Below are 22,868 nucleotides of genomic sequence, written 5' to 3' on the forward strand. Positions count from 1 at the left end.
AGAGGTCGTCAGCCGGCTCTGTTGTGTCACTCTCATTGTCACTCTTTATGGTTTTTAGAAAAAAAGAGCAATTTAAAAAATTTCTTTATATTGACTCAATTATAGACCGTAAAAAAGTCCTCTTTGTCGAAGTTGTTATATTTTGTGACTGTTTCCTGTTTTCAATTATCCCGTTTAATGATCTTTGAAAAGTGTACGCTTTGTCTCATGAGAAAAAATTGGGCTTCCAATAAAATTTTCCAAGAAACATGCTTGAAGGCTTCCAAGTTTGCTCAGTGGACTGCTCATTTTATACAATTTTGTAAGCTTGAACTCTTCGAGACAAGTGTGAAAAGAGAGCGAAAAACTGATTAAGTTCAAAGTCTAGTGTGATGTGAAACGTGAAACCTTCAAAAATAAGTGGGACGCTTGAAAAGTATGAAATAATGACTTCTTGCTTGATCAACTTTCGAAATTAGTAATCGAGCCCGACTTTATTGTTGATTTTCTTTTACAGCGAAATTGAGGTCTAAGGATAGTTAGAGACTAGTGAGCCTAAGACAGCCTTAGAGACTAAGGCTGTAAGAGAACTTAACGCCCTCTTTACGGGCTTTACCTGTTTATCCCATTTTTGAGGACGAAAAGTTAGAAGTAAAAAAAAATCGATGAAGCGAATAATCGCATAAAAAACGACCAACGGACTAATATAATTTCTACAACTTCGTTTGAGAGAAATTAGCAACTCATTTTTTAGCAATATTTAGCAAACATTCTAGGAATTACTAATTTATTCATAATTCTTTCACTTTTGATTAAAGGTAAGTAAACAATATTATTGAAAAGGGATAATTGAAGAAGAATAGCATTTTCTAACTGATAAAAATCAAAACATCCAATGGTAGAGCTCAGCTATTGAACAGTATCACAGGAAATGAAAAATACTCTAAAATGATATCAAGACCAAACCTCATTCTACTGATAATATAACTTCTTATATAACTACTTGCACAAAACTTCCTGATTAACTATAATTTATTAAGACATTTTGAAGAAATATTTGAGCATTTATTACACATGTACTCATTGTAACTGTACAAATTTGATTAAAGATATTTTAATGAAACACAAAACCGGTCAGTATGAACACAAATACCAACAGTGTCGCCATTTGCACACTAGTGACGTGTTAGTGTGAGGAGAACCACAAGGTGACATGTCGGCTAGTTGAAGGTCCAGACGACCAATAAATTTAAATCAAGAAGCCCAAAATAAAACTACTACTGGGCGGAAAAAATTCTCGAAACAAGTCTACCGTATTAGGCCACTGCAATTTTTTCGAAGTTTGTTAGATTTATTTAACAACCCGCGGATGCATGGCCGGTGAGGCATGACCAAACAAACTTATCTCGCCTTCAACACTTGTTAAATATTTATGTTCTCTCAATAATAATATTAATTACTTACTTGTCTCAAATAATTAGTATGAACTGACAACATATGCCAACCAATCAAATTACCTCAATTAATTTAATTTTTGGTTATTTTTGGCTATCTGAACCTTCTGCTATTTGAGATCACGACACAGAGCATTAGTAGTATAGTTGCAGTTGTAGTTCCCGATAAGACCACTTTGTGGAGAGAATAAGGAAAGATAGGATAGGGAAACAGCTGGATACAAAGTATTGACGCCCTGCAGAATTGTTCAGTCGATTATCATATCCCAGTTAGGCACATTTGCTTAGGGTCGAGTCGACCACATCCCGTACTTTGGCAAATATCTGAAACGGGCAAACTATTATCAGAAAAAACATTCAGTCGTGCCAAGCTTTTTGTCTGAAAACAGCGATTGAGACTGGAAAGAGTTAGAAGCTGAACTATCTCTGTTTCCTCGGTATGCATGATCGACTATAATTGGTATTTCCATTTCCTTATATTGACATATGTCTCAATTTAATGTCTCAAACTGCTTCGGTGACTCGTATATGTTAGAGTATAGTTCTGGGAAGCCTAAGGCAATTAGAGCTCATTAGAGCCGAGGGCGCTTGCGCACGAGGCTGAGCTCGAATTGCTGAAGGCTTGCCAGAACTATACTCTAACTTAGTTAGACCCCAATTTCCTTGTTCAAAAATCAAAGAGAGAATTCAATTAAAATTTATAGTAACAGCAATTCTCGTGCAGCGAATCAATCCAACAATTGAATAATCTTTCAACTCAAATAATATTTTCTGAATTCATGGAAATTATTGTGGGAGCAAATGGATAGCAGAGGTCGTCAGCCGGCTCTGTTGTGTCACTCTCATTGTCACTCTTTATGGTTTTTAGAAAAAAAGAGCAATTTAAAAAATTTCTTTATATTGACTCAATTATAGACCGTAAAAAAGTCCTCTTTGTCGAAGTTGTTATATTTTGTGACTGTTTCCTGTTTTCAATTATCCCGTTTAATGATCTTTGAAAAGTGTACGCTTTGTCTCATGAGAAAAAATTGGGCTTCCAATAAAATTTTCCAAGAAACATGCTTGAAGGCTTCCAAGTTTGCTCAGTGGACTGCTCATTTTATACAATTTTGTAAGCTTGAACTCTTCGAGACAAGTGTGAAAAGAGAGCGAAAAACTGATTAAGTTCAAAGTCTAGTGTGATGTGAAACGTGAAACCTTCAAAAATAAGTGGGACGCTTGAAAAGTATGAAATAATGACTTCTTGCTTGATCAACTTTCGAAATTAGTAATCGAGCCCGACTTTATTGTTGATTTTCTTTTACAGCGAAATTGAGGTCTAAGGATAGTTAGAGACTAGTGAGCCTAAGACAGCCTTAGAGACTAAGGCTGTAAGAGAACTTAACGCCCTCTTTACGGGCTTTACCTGTTTATCCCATTTTTGAGGACGAAAAGTTAGAAGTAAAAAAAAATCGATGAAGCGAATAATCGCATAAAAAACGACCAACGGACTAATATAATTTCTACAACTTCGTTTGAGAGAAATTAGCAACTCATTTTTTAGCAATATTTAGCAAACATTCTAGGAATTACTAATTTATTCATAATTCTTTCACTTTTGATTAAAGGTAAGTAAACAATATTATTGAAAAGGGATAATTGAAGAAGAATAGCATTTTCTAACTGATAAAAATCAAAACATCCAATGGTAGAGCTCAGCTATTGAACAGTATCACAGGAAATGAAAAATACTCTAAAATGATATCAAGACCAAACCTCATTCTACTGATAATATAACTTCTTATATAACTACTTGCACAAAACTTCCTGATTAACTATAATTTATTAAGACATTTTGAAGAAATATTTGAGCATTTATTACACATGTACTCATTGTAACTGTACAAATTTGATTAAAGATATTTTAATGAAACACAAAACCGGTCAGTATGAACACAAATACCAACAGTGTCGCCATTTGCACACTAGTGACGTGTTAGTGTGAGGAGAACCACAAGGTGACATGTCGGCTAGTTGAAGGTCCAGACGACCAATAAATTTAAATCAAGAAGCCCAAAATACAACTACTACTGGGCGGAAAAAATTCTCGAAACAAGTCTACCGTATTAGGCCACTGCAATTTTTTCGAAGTTTGTTAGATTTATTTAACAACCCGCGGATGCATGGCCGGTGAGGCATGACCAAACAAACTTATCTCGCCTTCAACACTTGTTAAATATTTATGTTCTCTCAATAATAATATTAATTACTTACTTGTCTCAAATAATTAGTATGAACTGACAACATATGCCAACCAATCAAATTACCTCAATTAATTTAATTTTTGGTTATTTTTGGCTATCTGAACCTTCTGCTATTTGAGATCACGACACAGAGCATTAGTAGTATAGTTGCAGTTGTAGTTCCCGATAAGACCACTTTGTGGAGAGAATAAGGAAAGATAGGATAGGGAAACAGCTGGATACAAAGTATTGACGCCCTGCAGAATTGTTCAGTCGATTATCATATCCCAGTTAGGCACATTTGCTTAGGGTCGAGTCGACCACATCCCGTACTTTGGCAAATATCTGAAATGGGCAAACTATTATCAGAAAAAACATTCAGTCGTGCCAAGCTTTTTGTCTGAAAACAGCGATTGAGACTGGAAAGAGTTAGAAGCTGAACTATCTCTGTTTCCTCGGTATGCATGATCGACTATAATTGGTATTTCCATTTCCTTATATTGACATATACTAATTCTATTAGTTAGTCCCAGAAATTGAAATGATTGAGCATAGCTTAGCGGTTGGGGCATCAAAAACTTCACTACAGGCCCTCAAATGAAAAAAAATAGAGACCTCAGGGTGCGATTTCATCGGTCACTCAAACTTCCAAGCAGAGCTCAGTTTGAAAGTTTGAACTTAGAGTTAAAGAAGTGAAAGTCTAAGAAACACTAAGAATCTAACTTTGTCACTTGAATCAAACCGCTATAAATACTCGACTGCTTCGCTATTGCAGACAGAGACGTTCGGTTTATTTCAACTTTTATATTTTTAAGAAGAAAAATTTTCTTTCACTAATCTACAAAATTGTCCTTTCGTATCCTTTGATTCTCTAATTCGTTAAAACAAAATCTTGGCCCCCATCGGGCCTCGTGCTCAGCACTCGGGCGTAAGCGCCCTCATATCAGGGCACTAAGTCCCGCGGGTGACTAAGATTTTGTTCCAACATATACTTAGATACGCCAGGGTAACAAAAAACAAGCCCTAAAAGCTGAAGGCAGCCCAACTCAAGGCTGCGATTTAATCCTGAAATATTTGGTAAAAACTCACGCCAATTTAAACAAAACAAGGCGGCTCGTTAATGTGCGTTCGCACATGATGTTCCGACCCGAGCTCATCTACATTTTTGACTTAATTGTCAACCAAATGAAGAGATAACAAAAATAGATGTTTGAATTTAAAAAAAAGTGCTACATTTTAAGTTAATTAAACACACTAAATACTGCCTCGATGAAATAGCAATCATAGGTTTCATTCATGTGACATCAATAACTCATCACAGTCGTATGGCAAAGAAAAATACATCAAAACAACGAAATTTTTGAGAAAACCCGTAGTATCAAAGTCAAAAAATTCTACAGCTTTCAACGGAAGGCACTTAATACGCTAAATTATGCCTAGATGATGTGACGACTAGGATGTTTGTCATTCTAAATTGATCAATAAGACATTACAACAAGTCATTGACTATGAAAACAACAACAAAAACAGGCAAAATCCAAAAGTTCGGTAGAAAATTGAGAGAAGAAAGTGTCGAAGCTATTTAAACCATAAGCTTTTTTATCTGAAAACTTTTTCAACGATCCATTGAACGTCTTCATTAAGCCAATGGGAGCTATCAATATTAGGATATTGTAATACGATTACAAAAGGAACTAAAATTACTAAAAAATCCAAAAATTATAAAAAATTATGAAAACTCGTGCACCGAAGTAAAAAAAACCAATAGTTAGAAGACAAAACCGCTAACTAGATAAATTGTTGCTGATGTCGAAAAAAGCGGTTCTGTCAATACCGAGACTGACTCATAATCCACGAAAGTAAGCTTAAGATTGATTTATGTTCAGAAAAAAATAAAAAAAACATTTTTAAAGTCTTAACAGCCATTAAACTCAAAAGCTTTCATACGAATTCAATGAATACGCTCAGCTATGCCACGATGTGAATACAAGGATGTTAATGATGCCTAGGTAATCAATAAGACATCACAATATGTCTTATGACTATGAAAAAAACAACAAATACAGGCAAAAACCAATATTCCTTTAGAAAAATGGGAGAAGAAAGTGTTGAAGCCATTCAAACCATATTTTTTTCTCAGAATGTTTTATCTATGATCCTTTGGAAGTCTTCACCAAAGGAAGACTCATGTAGCCATCAATATTAGGATGACGTGATAAGATTTCAAAATGAACCAATAAAACGAAATGTCCAAAAAATTTTTTAAAAAATTTGAAATCTTGTGGCATTGAAGACGTATAACCAATAGTTATTTTATAAAGCCGCCAATGAGATTAACTTATGTTGCAGTGGTATGAAGGAGTTGAATCCTGTTTTTACTGAGACGAACTTACAGTTCACAAAAATAAGTTTGTGATTTACTAATTTTAAAAAACATTCGAAAATTTGTTTTCAAAGTCTTAACAGCCATTAGCTGTTCACTCACAGCACTAGATAGGTTCACTTATTGCTCATTATGAAATCTATTGCACCTTTAGTCAACAAGTTTATGCCATAGGATTATAAAACTTTAGTAAAACCTCAAAAAATAAATCAAAATTTCATTTGAAATTGCGAAATTTGAGATACGAGTCCAAAACATGAGCGATCCCTTCGAAACAAATTTTTCGTTCATTGGGCTTCATTTGATCGTAAAAGAGGTTTGTCATTAACGGAACTTCGATATTAAAAGTGTCTAGTAGTCTCTAGGTGACTTGAAAAAACAAAAAAATTGCAAAATTTTCTAAAAAAAGAGCTCTCAAACCTAATTCGAATTTTTTATATATATTAAACTTCCCTCTAAGACTAGAACTAGTCATTGTTATCTCCTTTCGTCTATTAAAAACCTAAAATTGATTTACTTTTTGGCGTGAAATCTAGTTTTGAATTAAATTTTTCGTAGAAAAAACGTTAATTCGAACGAAAATTACGGTAAAAGTGAACAAAAGTGAACCAAATATCCAGTGTTCACATGAAACTTTAAACCTCGATAACTCCTCGAAAAAAACGAAATTCAAAAAAATTTTTTTAATTTCGAATTCTACGCTGGACGAGCTTTTTAATGATACCACGCACATTTCTCTACGATGAATATATCGGTCGGCCAAAATTCACGGAACAAAAAAACATACCCGGCAGATTGCCGGAAAATAGCCGCCGTTGATTCCAATAAGCATGATTGGGATTGAAAGAATAGAAGATATTGAAAAAAAAGATTTTTCTACAAAAACATTTTTAAGTCCGATTTATTTTGATGGCATTTCGTAGTTGAACATACTTCAGTTTCTTAGAGAGAGGCTACAGGGGCTCCTATCAATAACAATAAGCATTAGAGATGGTAAATAAGACTTATAGGAACGACGTTCAAATAGCAGGCATCTAAAATTGGGCTTTATGGGTTTATCCCGTTTCTATTTCTGACATCCATTTTTGTACTAACTCTGTTCATTTTGAATTGCTTTGCTGAGCAACTGATGTTCAAAATCACTTTTAGCAGAATGAGAGAAGAGAGAAACTAGCCTAGAAAAGTCAAAAAGATTTCACGCAAAAAGTTGAAAAGGCGGCAAAATGAGGTAAAGCGAAACATTTTTTTATTCGACGAAGTAAACATAGCCGGCAGATTGCCGGAATAGCTGCGAAATAGACTTGCGTGCCGTAAAATACAGATGGAAAAAGATACAGAAGTGAGTTGATAATAGTTATCGCCGCCGCCTATAAAACTTACACGTTTATTTCAAAGGTTGTTTTTGGGTGCAAAAAAATTTTCCCTGTCGCGTCTCGAATCGGCGATCTCCGGATTAACAGCCAGTCGCCTTAACCACTCGGCTGTCGGACCATACAATCTGTTTTCTTACAATCAACTTTGTTTTAGGAACAGATTCTGTTTCTGAATAACCGCAATTTAGGTCACGCAGAAAGCGTGAAATCAAGCGCGAAAAAGCCATTTAAGCAATGACGAGACAGAATGTTCTAGAACAAATGTAAAACGAAAATGAAGCGTCAGACGACGAAACAAAAAAAAAACCAAGAGCACCGCAATATAGCTACGCTCAGCTTACAGCTTCGCAGTTATAAAAAAAAAATAGGAGCGCTATAATAGCCGGCTGAGAAGATGAGGGCGGCTATTAAAAAACCCATTTGAGTATATAGTTCCTCCCCCCCCACAAGTGGGGTCGGAACAAAAAATCGAACACATAATTGTTGCTTCAAACTTGAATCGAGAGCAATTAACAGGAACAAGGAAATACTCTTCCTTAATACCACTCCACTTGGTCAAGATTTGCGTTGACTCTGATGTAAAATACTCACTTCGTCAACCGTGGCCTCTCCTTTGAACTCAGAGACTATGTCCTGCTGTCTATACTGTTCTATCACTGTCGCAGTATCTTTGTACGTGTTCAACCTACAACAAACCACAGTTACCAAACTGTATACACTGCTGTTTGAGCAATACTCGTTTCTACCTTATTAAACGATTTTTGTTTTTAGAAACATTGCAAGCAAGACAACAATTTTAAAAAATGGGTTAAATATGCAAAAATGCGATGGTGGGGGGGGGAGTCGATTGATCATTGGTCACGTGGGGATAGGGGATGAGGGGATTGATGGAAAAAGCGGAAAAGATGAAATAACTCAAAACATGTTCTCGATTTCCACCGAACTTTTAGATCTTTTAGTTTCGTTTGATTGAGACGTTCACATGCCGTTCTTGGAAACTACTCTTCACGAACACTAGACTAATCTCCAACTTACCTCTTCTTGATGCTCTCTACATTGTCGTCTGTCCTGCCACTACCCCCTGCCCCCCTCGAGAGACACCTGTCGGTGGCCACTTCGTCTGAGATGTTGAAGAAGAGCACCCCATGCACTTTGGCAACTTTCTCCATCTGTTTGTTCCATCCGTCGTAGTTGTCCTTGTTCCTGGGGAAGCCATCTATCAAAAACAGGAGACGCTCACTCGAGTTCACAGCACTTTGTTGCTTTTCCATTGCCTGAAAAGACAGTAAGTCAAGTATTTAGAATTTTATTTCGTCAAATAATTTTTGAATACAAAAACGTAAATTAACGCAATCTTGATTTACAACCGATCATTGCTATTATTATCAGTTCAGTTTGAATCAACAATGGAATCACTCTCGCTACATTATAGGAAAAATCTTTTGAGGTACTTCGCCTGCTCTCGCTCCCAAATTTTTCCCGCTAATGATTTACGGCCTAGTAAGTCAAGTCAACTTTGAGTCAAGCCTCGATTCTAGTCTGATCATGTCACTTTCACTAAAGCTAATATCAACCAAACAGATCAAACTCTAAAATTGATCATGAGCCGCCTTGGAATACATATTTCAGTTTCTATGATCAGCCCATTTTCAAAACTATTCTGTCGCTGTTCAGAAAATAACGACAACAATGCAAAAAAAACTTTCATCAAAACTTTTAAGTTGAAGTCCATTTCCCATTTTAAGCAACATTCAACTGATAAAAAACTAATCCGCAAACAAAAAACAATAAAGGCGATTTTTTACATGAGTATCAAATTTTTGTATCGGCTAGCAAAGCAAAATTGTCCAATAATTGAGGAGTCTCCAGATAAAGGATCAGGCATAAAAACTTTTAACGCTTTTAAATCAAACACCTTTGATAATTACGCATCAAGACTATTACGCTTCGATAATCATTTTTATTGGTTTCTTTGCCAGAGGGCATTATTTCAACCTACTAATAACTCCATACGTCGAAAGGCATAACCCAATAAACAAGGAGTCTCGGTAATGTGCGATCGCACATATGGTTCCGACCCGCTCATCCACAATTTTGGCATAATTTTCTACCAAATGAGGAACAGATAGGAAAAACCCGAAAATTCTATTAATTTTCAAAAAAGATTTGTATATGAACGAAAAGATAGCCTCCTAAAGCAAATAACTCTGTGGAGTAAAAAAAATGATGCATTAGATTAATGAGATATGCCAATGTTTCTACATACGGGAATTAAGAACTGTCGGTACACAATTTTTAATGCGGTTACAAAATAACAACAAAGAGAACAAAAATTCAGTTAAAACTTGCCAGAAAACGCTTTCGAAGCCGTAAAGCCATACTTTGGCCCTCAAAATATGTTTGATTGCAGCCTCGGAGAACACCGATAAAGTATTATGTGACCTCTAAATAATGAAACTAGGTAACAAGTAGACAAAAAGAAAAAAAAGGCAAAATTAAGTAATACTAGTTTTTTTTCGAAAAAAAATTGTTTCCAAAGAGATCAAAGCCATTAATTAAAAAATGGAATAATTAAATAGGTTCATTTAGTCCTCCAAGGGAAACACTTGAGACATGCACTTATCTAGAACATGTCTTACGTCTACAAAAAGAACGTCAAAAACGATTTAGATCAAAAAATAATTTACTTTTTTTTTGTGGAAAACACGTGTCGAAGCCAGTACAGTCATAACGAACTTTTAAAAAAACCTTAGATTTTTTGACACCTTCCCCTGACGACAAAAATGTCATATTTGGCCTGTATTTAACGAGACTAGTTAACAAATAGAAAAAGAAATGAACAAAAATTGAGAAGTTAAAACGTGTTTTTTTGGAAAACAACTGTTTTTAGAGTCATGAAAGCCATCAGTTATCTAATAGTATCCAAATATCTGCTCATCTGTTCTTCCATGAATACCAATGAAACCGTGTTATTGTACAGGAAAATAACCATAACCGTGTTATTGTACGACTAAAAGACAAAAAAAAATATTTGAAATTCTTTAAGAAAGTAGTGTCGAAGCCGTTAAAACCATAATCTACATCTTCAGGGATCATAATATTATCAATTGTGCTCTTTTTTGAACGCCAATAATGTGATATATGAAATGTCAATACCGTGATAATGTGACAAATATAGAAAATGTGAAAAATGGGCAAATATCTAAAAAAAAATAAAATTTTAAATCTAGTAGTATCAAAGCAAGAAAACCATAACTTAAGGCGTAAAACCCCAATAATGATTGGATTTATATTCAGTAGAAAGAGGAAGCATTCTTTCATTGCTGACACTAATCTGCAAGTTCACCAAATTAAGTGAAAAATGGAGGCAAAGTTCAATAAGCCATTATTTATTTGGAAACCAAATTTTTTTTTAACGTCAAAACGACCATAAGCTATCAAGTAATAAACTAGACAAACTATTTTGGAGCTAATAAGGAAGTCAAATGGACCTATCAATAGTGAGCTTTGATTTGAAATTTTCTTTTATTTAAATAATATAAAAGATCGAATTTTTTTTTAATAAAAAGACCGACTGATTAACATCCGAATTATTTCTGGATCGTAACAGTCCACGATTGATCCAAAACTAGTCCTGCTAATGCTGTTTGTCAATTAAGAACACCTAATTTTTCGAGTGTTATATATAGATATTTTGTTAGTTAAAAAATCAAAAACAAATGCCGCGTTTTTGATAATCAACGAGTTAAGTTAGCAAAAAACGGCAAAGTTGTAATTACGGAGCACTCCCAACCGAAGTTGAAGTATAAATGGCCTCCTTTTGAGTCTACAAAGAATGTGTTGGTGGTGTTTGGGTGTGTACTTCCTGCAAGTTTAATCAAAGTGGACTAAAGAAACCTATTTCGTGCTGTTTTTGATGAAGAACTCTGAATTTTGAAAACATTTAGCCAGAATTTTTGACAAAAAAGAATTAGCCAAGAATATTTTTTTTTGGTCTTTAGCAACAAAATCAATAAACATTTTTTATCAAAATTTTAAACTTTTAGCAAAAATGTAGTCGAAAATTGGCGAAAATTCCGGAAAATGTGAATAAAATCAACGGAATTCACTCATTTTCTCAAAAGTTTAAACCTCGATAACTCCCTGTAAAAAACGAAAATCAAAAAAATCTTTTTCCATATTCTATGCTGGACAAGCTTTCTAATGATACCAGTCTCAACTCTCTACGGTGAATATATCGATCGGCCAAAATTGACTGAACAAAAAAACGCATTTGAGTATATAGTTCCTCCCCCCTCAAGAGGGTCGGAACAAAAAAACAGGAGTCCCATTTTACTCTGTATTCTTGTACGCAATATGAACAAGAATATTGGATTGAAAAAAAAACATAACCGACTAAACGTCGGAAGAATTGCTCTTGAACGACTAGTGGCAGCTCTAATCAATTGCAGCCTGCTTCAGTCCGGGGGGGGAGCCTAAATGGGACTAAAAAGTTCTATAGTAGGCTTCAAATAAGCACATTAGAGGTTAACATATACCACTATTAAGATTTAAAGTAAAAAATGACACCAGTTTTGGCGCACTTTTCATTTGACTTTTAGTATGAAATTGCCGCCAATTGAGTTCAGCTGCTTGAAATTGTGATTGAGAGAGAGAATTTTAGATCACGCGAAATGCAAAAAGTCAAGGGCGTAAAAGTCACTCGAAAAGTCAAAATTGTCAAGCAAAAATTTTGCATAAAAAAAGACACACACGTTTACAATAATTGCTATCAACTACGTTCAAGAGCAATTAAAAAGAAAAACATGAGTAGAAAAAATGAAAAGATAGAAACGGACAGCTTGCTTTATTACACAAGAAAAAAATTGTCCTAATCAGGAGCACAAATTATTCGGATTAGATTGAACCAGTTTCTACATTGATGGGATTCACAATCCTCGTATGAGGTAAACTTGGATAACAAAGGAATGTGTATTGATGTCCTGGCCTGATCATTTTCCCGCTTTAATGGCCAATAAGTCAAAACTTGAATTAAAAACATAGCCGGACAACTCCTGAAATCCATTCCACAAAATTAAGAAATGTGAAAATCCCTGACCCGACCAATCAAATATTATTAGCCAAAAATAGTTTCAGAAATTTTGAAAATTAAAAACTGCAGCATTTAAGCTGTATATACTTTTGGAGATTTCGAAAACCAATGTTAACAAAGCAAATACACGACCGGGAGAAAATGTTGCTGAGCGTATGAGAGGTAAGAATCGTATGATCGTCAGGCAAAACAATGTTAGAACACTTAATTTAGCAAAAAAACTAAAGATTCGATGACAATTTTTAGTGCTAATGTCTTCAAATCTAAGATTGCAATGATAAAATTAGGAAGTCATGTCTTAAGTTCAAGAACCACATGAACTCAAAAAAATACAAAAAAAGAAAAACATGACTGACTAACGTCGGGCGAATTGCTCTCAAACAACCCGCGAGCGGTTGGCTTTGTCAGTAGCTCGCTAAGGTTTAGTGAGGCTAGCTGTAGCTTGATTCGACTCTGCAACCTCTAGTTTTCTAGCCTTGTTAAATAATAAATCAAATAAACAACTGATATTTTAAAAATTTGCAAAGATTAAAAGAAGACCTTCCAGATTTCGCAGTGAAAATGTTAAAAACTATTTTTTGTCTAGGGAGTTATGTCAAGTAAACCATCTGCAAGACTTGAAAATCTTCGTTGGCCAGTAATGATCGTTTAACTCAGAAAAGGACCAAAAGATTCAAAAATTTTGAAAAGAATCGCAAATTTTAACAAAATCTTGCTAAAATTCAAGACATTAAAATCTTCAAAACCATTTCATTGTCTCAAGAGACTATCCAGTATCCCAATTTCAAGCTTTAAATACTTTCACTGGCTCAAACATCCATAAAATTGGAACATGATAATTTTAAGAAAATTTGAAAAAAACAAATTTTATCAAAAAATTGCTAAAAGTGGAGTCACTAAAATATTGATGACCATTATATTGACTCTCTGGAAACTATGCGACAGCTTATCATCAAGCATTGGAGGGAATCCCTAGAACCCTGCGCCGGAAAAAAATGATTAAAAATTCAAATAGTTTTTAAAAATTGCTGACATTAAAATATTGAAAAAACATTCCATTACATCTAGAAGCTATGCAGTATCCTATAATCAAACCCTAGAAGAGTTTCGTTGGCTCTTGAGGCTGGAGAAAACTAAAAACCGACAAAAATTTTCAAAAAACTTGAAAAAATGCAAGTTTTATCAAAAAAATGATAAAATTCGGGGAAGGAGGAGGTGTTGGAAAAAGTGGGGATACCTGTCTATTCCGTTTTTGAGGACGAAAAGTCAAAAGCGTCAGACGAAAAATCGGTCAAGCGAAAAATCGCAAAAAAAGACTGACAGGACTAATATAATTGCTACAAACTTAGTTTGAGAGCAATTAAAAACAAAAACAACCCACAAGGGTACTGCTCACAAACACCTGATCTGCTGATTCGTCACTAGCTAGCTATGGTTTAGGGATACTAGCTTTAGCTTAATTGAAGGGGCGTGGGGTGTGCGCGGGGGTGGGGTCGAGCGCGCCGGTTTACATGTGGAACGGTGAGAAGGGGTGGGAATTGAGGTGCAAGAGGGGGAAGGGGGTTAAATGGAGGTCTGATATGGGTGAAGTGAGGTGGGGTATGTCTCCAAAACAGTTTTGTTTAATCGAATACTTAGAATCCAGTGAGCCATAACGCTTTAAGAAAACTAGAAAACTTAATGACCTCTGGGCTTTACATGTTTATCCTGATTTTTAGGACGACAAGTCAAAAGGACCTGACACAAATTGGTCAAGCAAACAATCGCATAAAAAGGTCTATTAACCATAGGTCTTATAACCATAGGTCTATTATAACTGCTAAAAATGGCCTATATTCTGAATGCGAATACCCTCAAAACAAACTCTGCGCTGCAAAAATCTACCCATTAACACATGGACAAATTTTAGATAGTTATCATGACTCCTAATTAACACAAAAATATTGAAAAACGACAAATAATTTTGAAAAGACTGAAATCTAAAAAACAACTTTAGCTGGCGCAAACAACAGATTTACAACAAAAAATAGCATAGAAATATGTTTCGGATAGCCTATGAGCGACCCAGAAAAACTATGACCACCCTCCAACGAAAAGTAATTTAACAAGAAATTTGACATTCTGGGTTCAAAAACATAAAAATGAGAAATAGGTTTCTCAAAGTCTATGACCGACCCCTATAAACTGTGACCAACCTCCAACGAAAAATATTTGGACAACGCCTACAGAAATTTGGCATTCTAGGTTCAAAAAATATCAAAAACTGACCTTTTCACCTTGAAGTTAGGCCTTACCATCAACATCAGGTCAATATGCATTACTAAAGCCGGTAAAGAGACTTACAAAAATCACATAAAAAGGCCAACAGGACAAAACATTTATTTAAGAGCAATTAACCCTTCAGAAATTACGATTTCTGTAGAATCAGGTTTGGGTTTTCAATGAGCAAAATCGTTCTGAATTTTGTTCAGGCTGATACAAATACTTATAACAAACCCCCACCCACCCCCTTTTAATATTGTCAAATATGAGCGAAACCAAACTCGTTGACAGCGGTTTCTGCTGCCATTGTGAGTTACCTTTTGTAAGAGTGATATTGTGATTTGAACAGGTACAATTTTGCCCTCCTTTATGTAGTTTTCAATGAGTTCACTTGTCTCGTCATTCTCCTTCCTCTTCTCTCTCAAGAGGTCTCCTGCTGAGAGGTGTCTGCATCGCGAAAACTCACTGATGATACGGTCACACTGTGTACCCTACACAAAATAACATAGTCAGCAGACTGCCGAAGATAGCTGCGAACGAGACTTGTCCGCCGTAATATACAAAGCAATACAGATCTAGTTGAAGAAGCTGCCGATTCAACATGGAAAACTTATTTCCAATTGAAGTTGCCTTCTGGTCAAGCTGCCTGATCACTAAAACCCTTTATTACATCTAAACCCCCCTGTTAGGGGTCCTTTATTGACCGTTGCAGGGGTTTTGAGCACCCTTAAATCAGCTTAAATTTTGTACTAGAAGTCATTTAGACATCTAAGAGAAAGAAATCAAGCAAAAAATCAAAAAATCACAGCAAGTGGGTGCATTAAATGACTTCAAGCACCCAAAAGCAGCTGAAGAGTGTAACGAACACATGTTCGAAACAAAAAACATACCCGGCAGATTGCCGGAAAATAGCCGCCGTTGATTCCAATAAGCATGATTGGTATTGAAAGAACAGAAGATATTGAAAAAGATTTTTGTACAAAAACATTTTTTTAGTCCGATTTATTTTGATGGCATTTCGTAGTTGAACATAACGTACTTCTGTTTCTTAGAGAGAGGCTACAGGGGCTACTATCAATACCAATAAGCATTAGAGATGGTAACTAAGACTTATAGGAACGACGTTCAAATAGCGGGCATCTAAAATTGGGCTTTATGGGTTTATCCCGTTTCTACTTTTGACTTCAATTGTTTATACTGACTCTGTTTAATTTGAATTGCTTTGCTGAGCAACTGATGTTCAAAATCACTTTTAGCAGAATGAGAGAAGAGAGAAACTAGCCCAGAGAAGTCAAAAAGATATCACGCAAAATGTTGAAAAAGCGGCAAAATGAGGTAAACCGAAACATTTTTTATTCGAAGAAGTAAAAAAAATAGGAGCGCTATAATAGCCGGCTGAGAAGATGAGGGCGGCTATTAACAACACAAAATCATAGCCGTAAGAAATCCGGAACCAACTAGTAATCTATATAGTTGGTATCTCCTAGCAGAACGCAGAAAAATAACAATCTCAAAAAAAGTAAGAAAGGTTCTCATTTTTTGACCAATTTCATGAGGAAAAGACAACTCTGCACAAAAAAACCATACTGAATTCCAAGTAGACATGGTCTGCAACCAAAATGTATTAAGCAGTTAAATTGAGTAAAACCACACAATGAGCCACAAATGGCTAAAATAACTTCAAAATTCGGTCAAATTACGCGTAAAACTGTCTTTTTTAAACCAAAATGGTTCAAAACGCTATCAAAACAGCCTGAACAATATTACTTCAGTTTACAGTAACCTCATAGAGAGCATCAAAAATTTAATAATCTTGAAAATCAGGCATATAAACAAAAAGAAATTTGCGCGCTTACCGAAAATTTGTGCACACCTACATTTTTAGATGTTTCAAAAGAAAGTATGAAACATACCCGGCAGATTGCAGGAAAATAGCCGCCGTTGATTCCAATAAGCATGATTGGGATCGAAAGAATAGAAGATATTGAAAAAAAAAAGATTTTTATTCAAAAACATTTTTTAAGTCCGATTTATTTTGATGGCATTTCTTCGTAGTTGAACATACTTCTGTTTCTTAGAGAGAGTCTACAGGGGCTACTATCAATACCAATAAGCATAAGAGATGGTAACTAAGACTTATAGGAACGACGTTCAAGTAGCGGGCATCTAAAATTGGGCTTTATGGGTTTATCCCGTTTCTATTTCTGACTTCAATTTTTTATACTGACTCTGTTCATTTTGAATTGCTTTGCTGAGCAACTGATGTTCAAATTCACTTTTAGCAGAATGAGAGAAGGAGAAACTAGCCTAGAGAAGTCAAAAACATTTCACGCAAAATGTCGAAAAAGCGGCAAAATGGTAAAGCGAAAAAAAGTTCGACGAAGTAAAAAAAAAATAGGAGCGCTATAATCGCCGGCTGAGAAGATGAGGGCGGCTATTAACAAGATAACGATTCTCTTTTCTCTGCTATTCCAACGTATTCTCTGAAACAAGTTTTTCAAACAGTATTCACTTCCGATTTTCTTTCGCTCGCAACAGGGAACCAGAACGCTCCCCCTAGTCGCAAAAAAACGGAGCAGAACAAAGTCCAGGTCTTGAACAAAACTCAAAAAAGTCACTGACCAAACAATCAAGTAGACAGCAAAAACAGGAAGAGACGCGAAAACCACAGAAATAAACCATATCAAAAACGAAATAAAACAGCCGTCAAAGTCAAATTGAGGCACGTCAGGAAAACCCACTCCATACTTAACGGAAATTAAGAAACAACACATTTTCTCACTAGTCCCATTTGATTTCAAAGATAATCAGAATGAGAGAAAGATCTTTAAAAAATATAACAGTCAAAAACACTATTCAAGTTTGCCTTCAAAAATAGTCAAATTGTGTTGACAGATCTTTCAATAAACGACAGCCAACGAACACATTTCGAGGTCTTCTGATGTTCAACATATCAGGCAGATTACCAGAAAATAGCTGCTATAGCTTCGTAGACATTAATCCTCAAAATACCTATAAAAATTTGAGTTCTAGAAAATTACAGAAAACGGTTTTCGAGTTAATTGTTCATGTATTCAATTGATTTAGACTTAGGTAATGAAACGATCGCACTGTTTATGCGAATTAACAAAAACCTCGCTTCAATAAGTGCGAAAATGAAAACGCAATTCAGTAAAAATTGAATGAATGAACAAAACAAAGCTAATTTGCCGTGACGTCATTTGGCCGAAACAAACATCTTTACGATGAAACAAAAATCAAGCGAAAGCCAATTTAACATCCACTGACGTCTATCCATAGATGTTTATGGTCGGTTAAATATTGACGCCAATCATTAGAAGGTGCGTTTAGCTATTGCAGCGAAGCTAAGAAATTTTTTCTGACAAAATTATTCAAATAGATGGTAGACAGCCAGCAAATAGCCAGCATAGCTTCATAGAAAATAGCTGCGATAGCTTTATAGAGCTGGAGTTTCACAATACAAACGAAGAGACCTAAAACTAACTTAAAAACTCCGTTTTAAAACATAATGTTTTGATGTCTTTAATTCATTTAAAATTATTTACTGAAAAGCCGCTAAGTAGAAAAAAATAAGAACCCATAATATGCAGAGAAATTATAGTCAATCAAAAAATCAATTTGAGAGTCGGTTAAATGAGTGAATTAAGTGACGTAACTTTCAAATTTACCCACGAGAACGAACAAAAACTCGATCGGATGAGTGTGAAAAAGGACATCACGCACACAAAGCTATCGAACGAATGCTTTGAAGAATAAACTAGAAGCGCATTTGAAGTGAGCGCGACACCACCAATCGCACAAAAATTGACGAAAAAAAACATAGAACATAGTTGGCAGATTGCCAGAAAATAACCGCAATAGCGTCGCAGATCCGCAGTCTCAAAAAAAGTAAAAAAGACTTAAAAAAATTCGTTTTTTCATTGAAGGCTGATATGTTATATTTTGATTAAAAATCTATATAAGTTTTTGCTGCCTCTATTAGCTGCTCTCAAATCACCTTCATTTAGAGTGACACACACCCATTTTAACTTATCTCTTTGAATTAACGTAAACAAAAGTTAATTTCAAAGTGAGGAAGTCATTTTTGAGAGCGAGGCAAGTCAAGTGTGACCAAAAATTTAACCACGCGAATGCACAAAAAAAAACTCGTTCCACTAAGAGCAAAAATGACGTCATGCACGCAGTTTGGTCAAAATTGCATGAACAAATGAACAAAAAGCAGATTTGAGCTGGTTGTGACGTCAGATGGTCGTAACAAAAATCTGGACGACGAAATAAAAAAACCAAGAGAAGGCCAATAAAAGCCCCAGCTATCGCTTTGCTGCTATTAAACAAGGTTTCAAGCAAATTTTCACTATGTCTGTAATGCATAAACATACCTGGCAGATTGCGGAATATAGCCACAGGGGCTAGTATCAATACCAGTAAGAATTAGAGATGATAACTAAGAACCAAGTTCTAGTAACGGGCATCTAAAATTGGGCTTTATGGGTTTATCCCAATTCTATCTCTGATTTCGTATTTTGATACTGACTATCTTCAATTTGAATCGCTTTGCTGAGCAACTGATGACTAAAAAAACTTTTAGCAGAATGAGTGAAGAGTGAAACTAGCGTAGAGAAGTCAAAAGGACTTCACTCAAAATGTTGGGTGTGAACTAAGGTAAAGCGAAAAATTTTAATAAGACGAAGTAAAAAAAACATAGCAGGACAAGTCCTGAAGCACAATTCAAAGAGAATTGGAAAAACCATTTCTAAAAAAATCGGATCAAAAAATAAAAAAAACAGAAAATCAATGTCAAAATGCCGCATGTGCACAAAAAGCCACTAGCGAGAAATAAAAATTTGGTTCAAACAAAAACTAGGCTGAATGGATTGGGAACACAATTTTTAAAAAATATCCGATCCAAAAAATCCAAAAAACGGTAAAAGTCAAAGTGAAATAGCCGCATGTGAACAAAAAACCAATAGCGAGAAAGCGAATTTTTGTTCAAACACCGTTTTCTCACTCAACATTAAAATTAGAGCGAAAGAGTTTTACGCCGCAAAACCACCCGCTTTTTTGCTCCACTTCCTCTTTCAACTTTAAGAACATAGCTGGCAAATTGCCAGAAAACAGCCGCAATAGCTTCATATATCTATAGTCTCAAAAAGAAGTTAAAAAAGACCGACCAAAAAAGAAACTCATTCTTTTCATTAGGGGCTGAGATGTTAAATTTTGATTGATAATCTGTATAACTTACTGCTGTTTCTATTAGCTGCTTTTAAATAACCTTCAATTAGAGTGACAAGCACTCATTTGACCTTGTCTCTTTGAGTTAAAGCAAAGAAAAGTCAATTTCAGAGTGAGGAAGTCATTTTTAGAGTGATGTAAGTCACGTGTGACCAAAAAATTAATCACGCGAATGAACAAAAAAACTAGCTCCACTAAGAGTGAATAATGACGTCACGCACACAATTCAGTTGAAATTTCATCAACGAATGAGCAAAAAGCAGATTTGAAGTGGTTGTGCCGTCATATGGTCGTAACAAAAATCGTGACGACGAAATAAATAAAAAACCAAGAGAAGACCAATAATAGCCTCAGCTATCGCTTCGCGGCTATTAAAAAGGACAGCGCCCCAATACAATTCAAATTCTTTGAATTGTAATAAAGAATAGGAGCGATATAATAGCTGGCTGAGAAGCTGAGGCGGCTATTAAAATTTTAAGTTAATATAAAGCTTCTTGGCACTTTTAATATGACTTTTTTCAGTAATTTTCAAAATTTCGGTTAAAAACACACGACTACAATAACTGCTGCAAACTTTGTTTGAATTCAGGTATAACTGGCCAACACAGTCGGAAATGTATAACATCTCGGAACACTAACAGCAAATTGACAAAATCTGATTAAATTGATCTTTTTCGTTTGAGCCACTAATTTTAGTGGGTGCATAGTATTTGCAACCTCAAACACCATAATGATTTTATTTTAAATGGCACTCGCGTCGTAATGCGGTGGGTGGGGGTGAACAGCATATTGGTGGCACAAACAGAAAATCGAAAAAGATCATTCTTTTCTCATGAAGCTCAAAACGGAGAATTTAATTCTATTCCAAATTTTCTTGGATCTATTTTGTTAACGTTTTTACTGGTTCCTTCATAAACTTTTCTAACGGAACTAGAGGAAAAAGTCACCACACACTCTATTTTTCTCAAAAGATCAGTACTTGATAAGAGAAAAACTGTGAGAGGTCAATATTTAGATCCTTCAAAAGATTTCGATTCTATAAAATTTGAAATACGTCTACGGAACCTTGAGACCACGGTTTTGAAGAACACAAAACTTATTTAACAAAAAAGATTTGAGTAGAAAAAGGCAAAGAATAGTCCTAACTGTCAATCAATCAGACTGGATAACATTGAAAAGAGGGTTTCCACACAGTACTGCTTTAGGTTTTCTGCAATTCTACATTTACGTGAATAAATTAGCAAAGAGGGTAACATAAAACTATTCGGTTGAACGATAAGCAGACTAAAATTTTTATTTTAAATAAGACACTGATAACATTCTTTCAAAACAAAGAGCAATGAGTGTTTGAGGGATTTTTCTGTATGTTCATGCCTGGCTGATTCATTTGTTGCACAAGCCATTCCAATTTATAATCGTATTTCTAAAATTAAGTTTGAAACAACATCGAGAGCTTCATTGAAAAAAAAAGTTGAAAGAACGTGGGAAGAAATTTTGTAAAGCGCCAAAAAGTTATTAAAATGCAAGATGTTAATGATAACATTTGATTCAGCATAGCCGGCAAATTGTCAGAAAATAGTCGCCAATGACCCACTTGCCACACATTAGGATTGAAACAGAAAAGGGAACAATAAGAGATAGAAATTCAATGTTTAAATTTTACGATGATAAATTCTCAACTCTACATTGCCTCTTTAATATTTGGCTTTTTATTCGTACGTGAATCAGAAGAAACTAAACGTTTTTTTTTAATATTGCAACGATAATTGCTGCCTATTAAGCTAAACAAACCATTGTCAATACAAAAAGATAAACTAACTAACGTTGACTGAATTTGCTCTAAAAAACAGGCGGGGGCAACTTAATTTTGGGTGTGTAGCTTAGAAATTTTTTATGAGTGCAAAAACTCGGACCTCATAGTGGTTCGAACCCGCGTTCTCACCACAAAGCAACGACGACTTTGATTCACGACCGTTTTTGTATTAAGAACAAGCATTGAGAGCAAATGAGATTACTGAAAAATGAAGAAGTGAAGCGTAAAAAAGTCACTGAAGAAGTCAAATTTCGCATAAAAGAAGACACAAACACGCATTTACAATAATTGCCTCAAACTTCGTCCGAGAGCAATTGAACACTCGTTACTTTGTGTCCTACATGTCGCTGAAACATTTTGTTGGCTGAGTGGGGAAAAGCGCAGGTCCTGAAGTCAATATCCGGGTCTTGGAAATGAACTCCCAAGGAAAAAAACCCACCTTATGATTCTACTAGGAAAAAAGCACCCACGGAAATAAACTCCATGTTAACATTGAACTTCGGTCATCATCTGTTCGACTGTAATAGTTCCATATCAAGTCCCGTGGGCCGCTATGGCATGGTCACTTCTTATTGGCAAAGCATGGCTAAATGAGCACCCTAAGAGTAAATTTGGGGTTTATTTCCGTGGGGATTTTCTAAAACCACCCTGTCCAGATTACAACAAAGTCCCTTACCTTTCCAGATCCAGGCTTTCCCAACACAAACAGCACATTAAGTGGCCCGTCAGACATGGTACTGAGGAAGCGTACACCAGAATAGTGATATTGGTGAACAGACTTGAAATGATCACGAGACGATTTAAACGTGTAGCTTGGCAGCAGTTGTGATTGTGTTAGTCGTGGTGTACTAAGAAGGCAAGAACAAGCAGCACGTTTGAGACCGTTCTTCAATATGGTCACTTGCTTCGATATCATACAAAACTGACTCTGCTACAAATTGTCACTGGAATCACAATAAACTAAGTTTCATAGTACATCTGAAAACAAATCAGGTTCTCATCAATAGGTTTTAAGAAATCAAGCTTCTAAATCGGTA

The 22,868-nt window shown here is 35.3% G+C and overlaps 1 protein-coding gene and 1 long non-coding RNA gene across 3 annotated transcripts; both read right to left on the reverse strand.

The window, feature by feature from the left end:
* Positions 1–825: 825 nt before the first annotated feature.
* Positions 826–1,751, reverse strand: LOC142345447 (uncharacterized). Its single transcript, XR_012759325.1, has 2 exons — positions 1,538–1,751; positions 826–1,199 (listed from the first exon to the last, which is right to left on the reverse strand). It is a non-coding gene; the product is annotated as an uncharacterized LOC142345447 (long non-coding RNA).
* A 1,485-nt stretch (positions 1,752–3,236) lies between these two features.
* Positions 3,237–22,830, reverse strand: LOC142334805 (UMP-CMP kinase-like). 2 transcript variants are annotated; one of them, XR_012758844.1, is made up of 6 exons: positions 22,508–22,830; positions 15,083–15,256; positions 8,447–8,685; positions 8,003–8,096; positions 3,781–4,000; positions 3,237–3,442 (listed from the first exon to the last, which is right to left on the reverse strand). XR_012758844.1 is itself a non-coding variant. In XM_075383129.1 (5 exons), exons 1-5 carry the CDS (start codon positions 22,745–22,747, stop codon positions 3,947–3,949), a joined length of 801 nt encoding a protein of 266 aa, XP_075239244.1. In that variant the 5' UTR covers positions 22,748–22,830; the 3' UTR covers positions 3,625–3,946. The 2 variants fall into 2 exon arrangements, 1 of the variants encoding a protein (XP_075239244.1); XM_075383129.1 differs by lacking the exon at positions 3,237–3,442 and having other exon boundaries at positions 3,625–4,000.
* Positions 22,831–22,868: the final 38 nt, after the last annotated feature.

Source organism: Convolutriloba macropyga, chromosome 1 (assembly GCF_964194025.1).
Source record: "Convolutriloba macropyga chromosome 1, txConMacr16.3, whole genome shotgun sequence".
NCBI classification, from domain to species: domain Eukaryota; kingdom Metazoa; phylum Xenacoelomorpha; order Acoela; family Convolutidae; genus Convolutriloba; species Convolutriloba macropyga.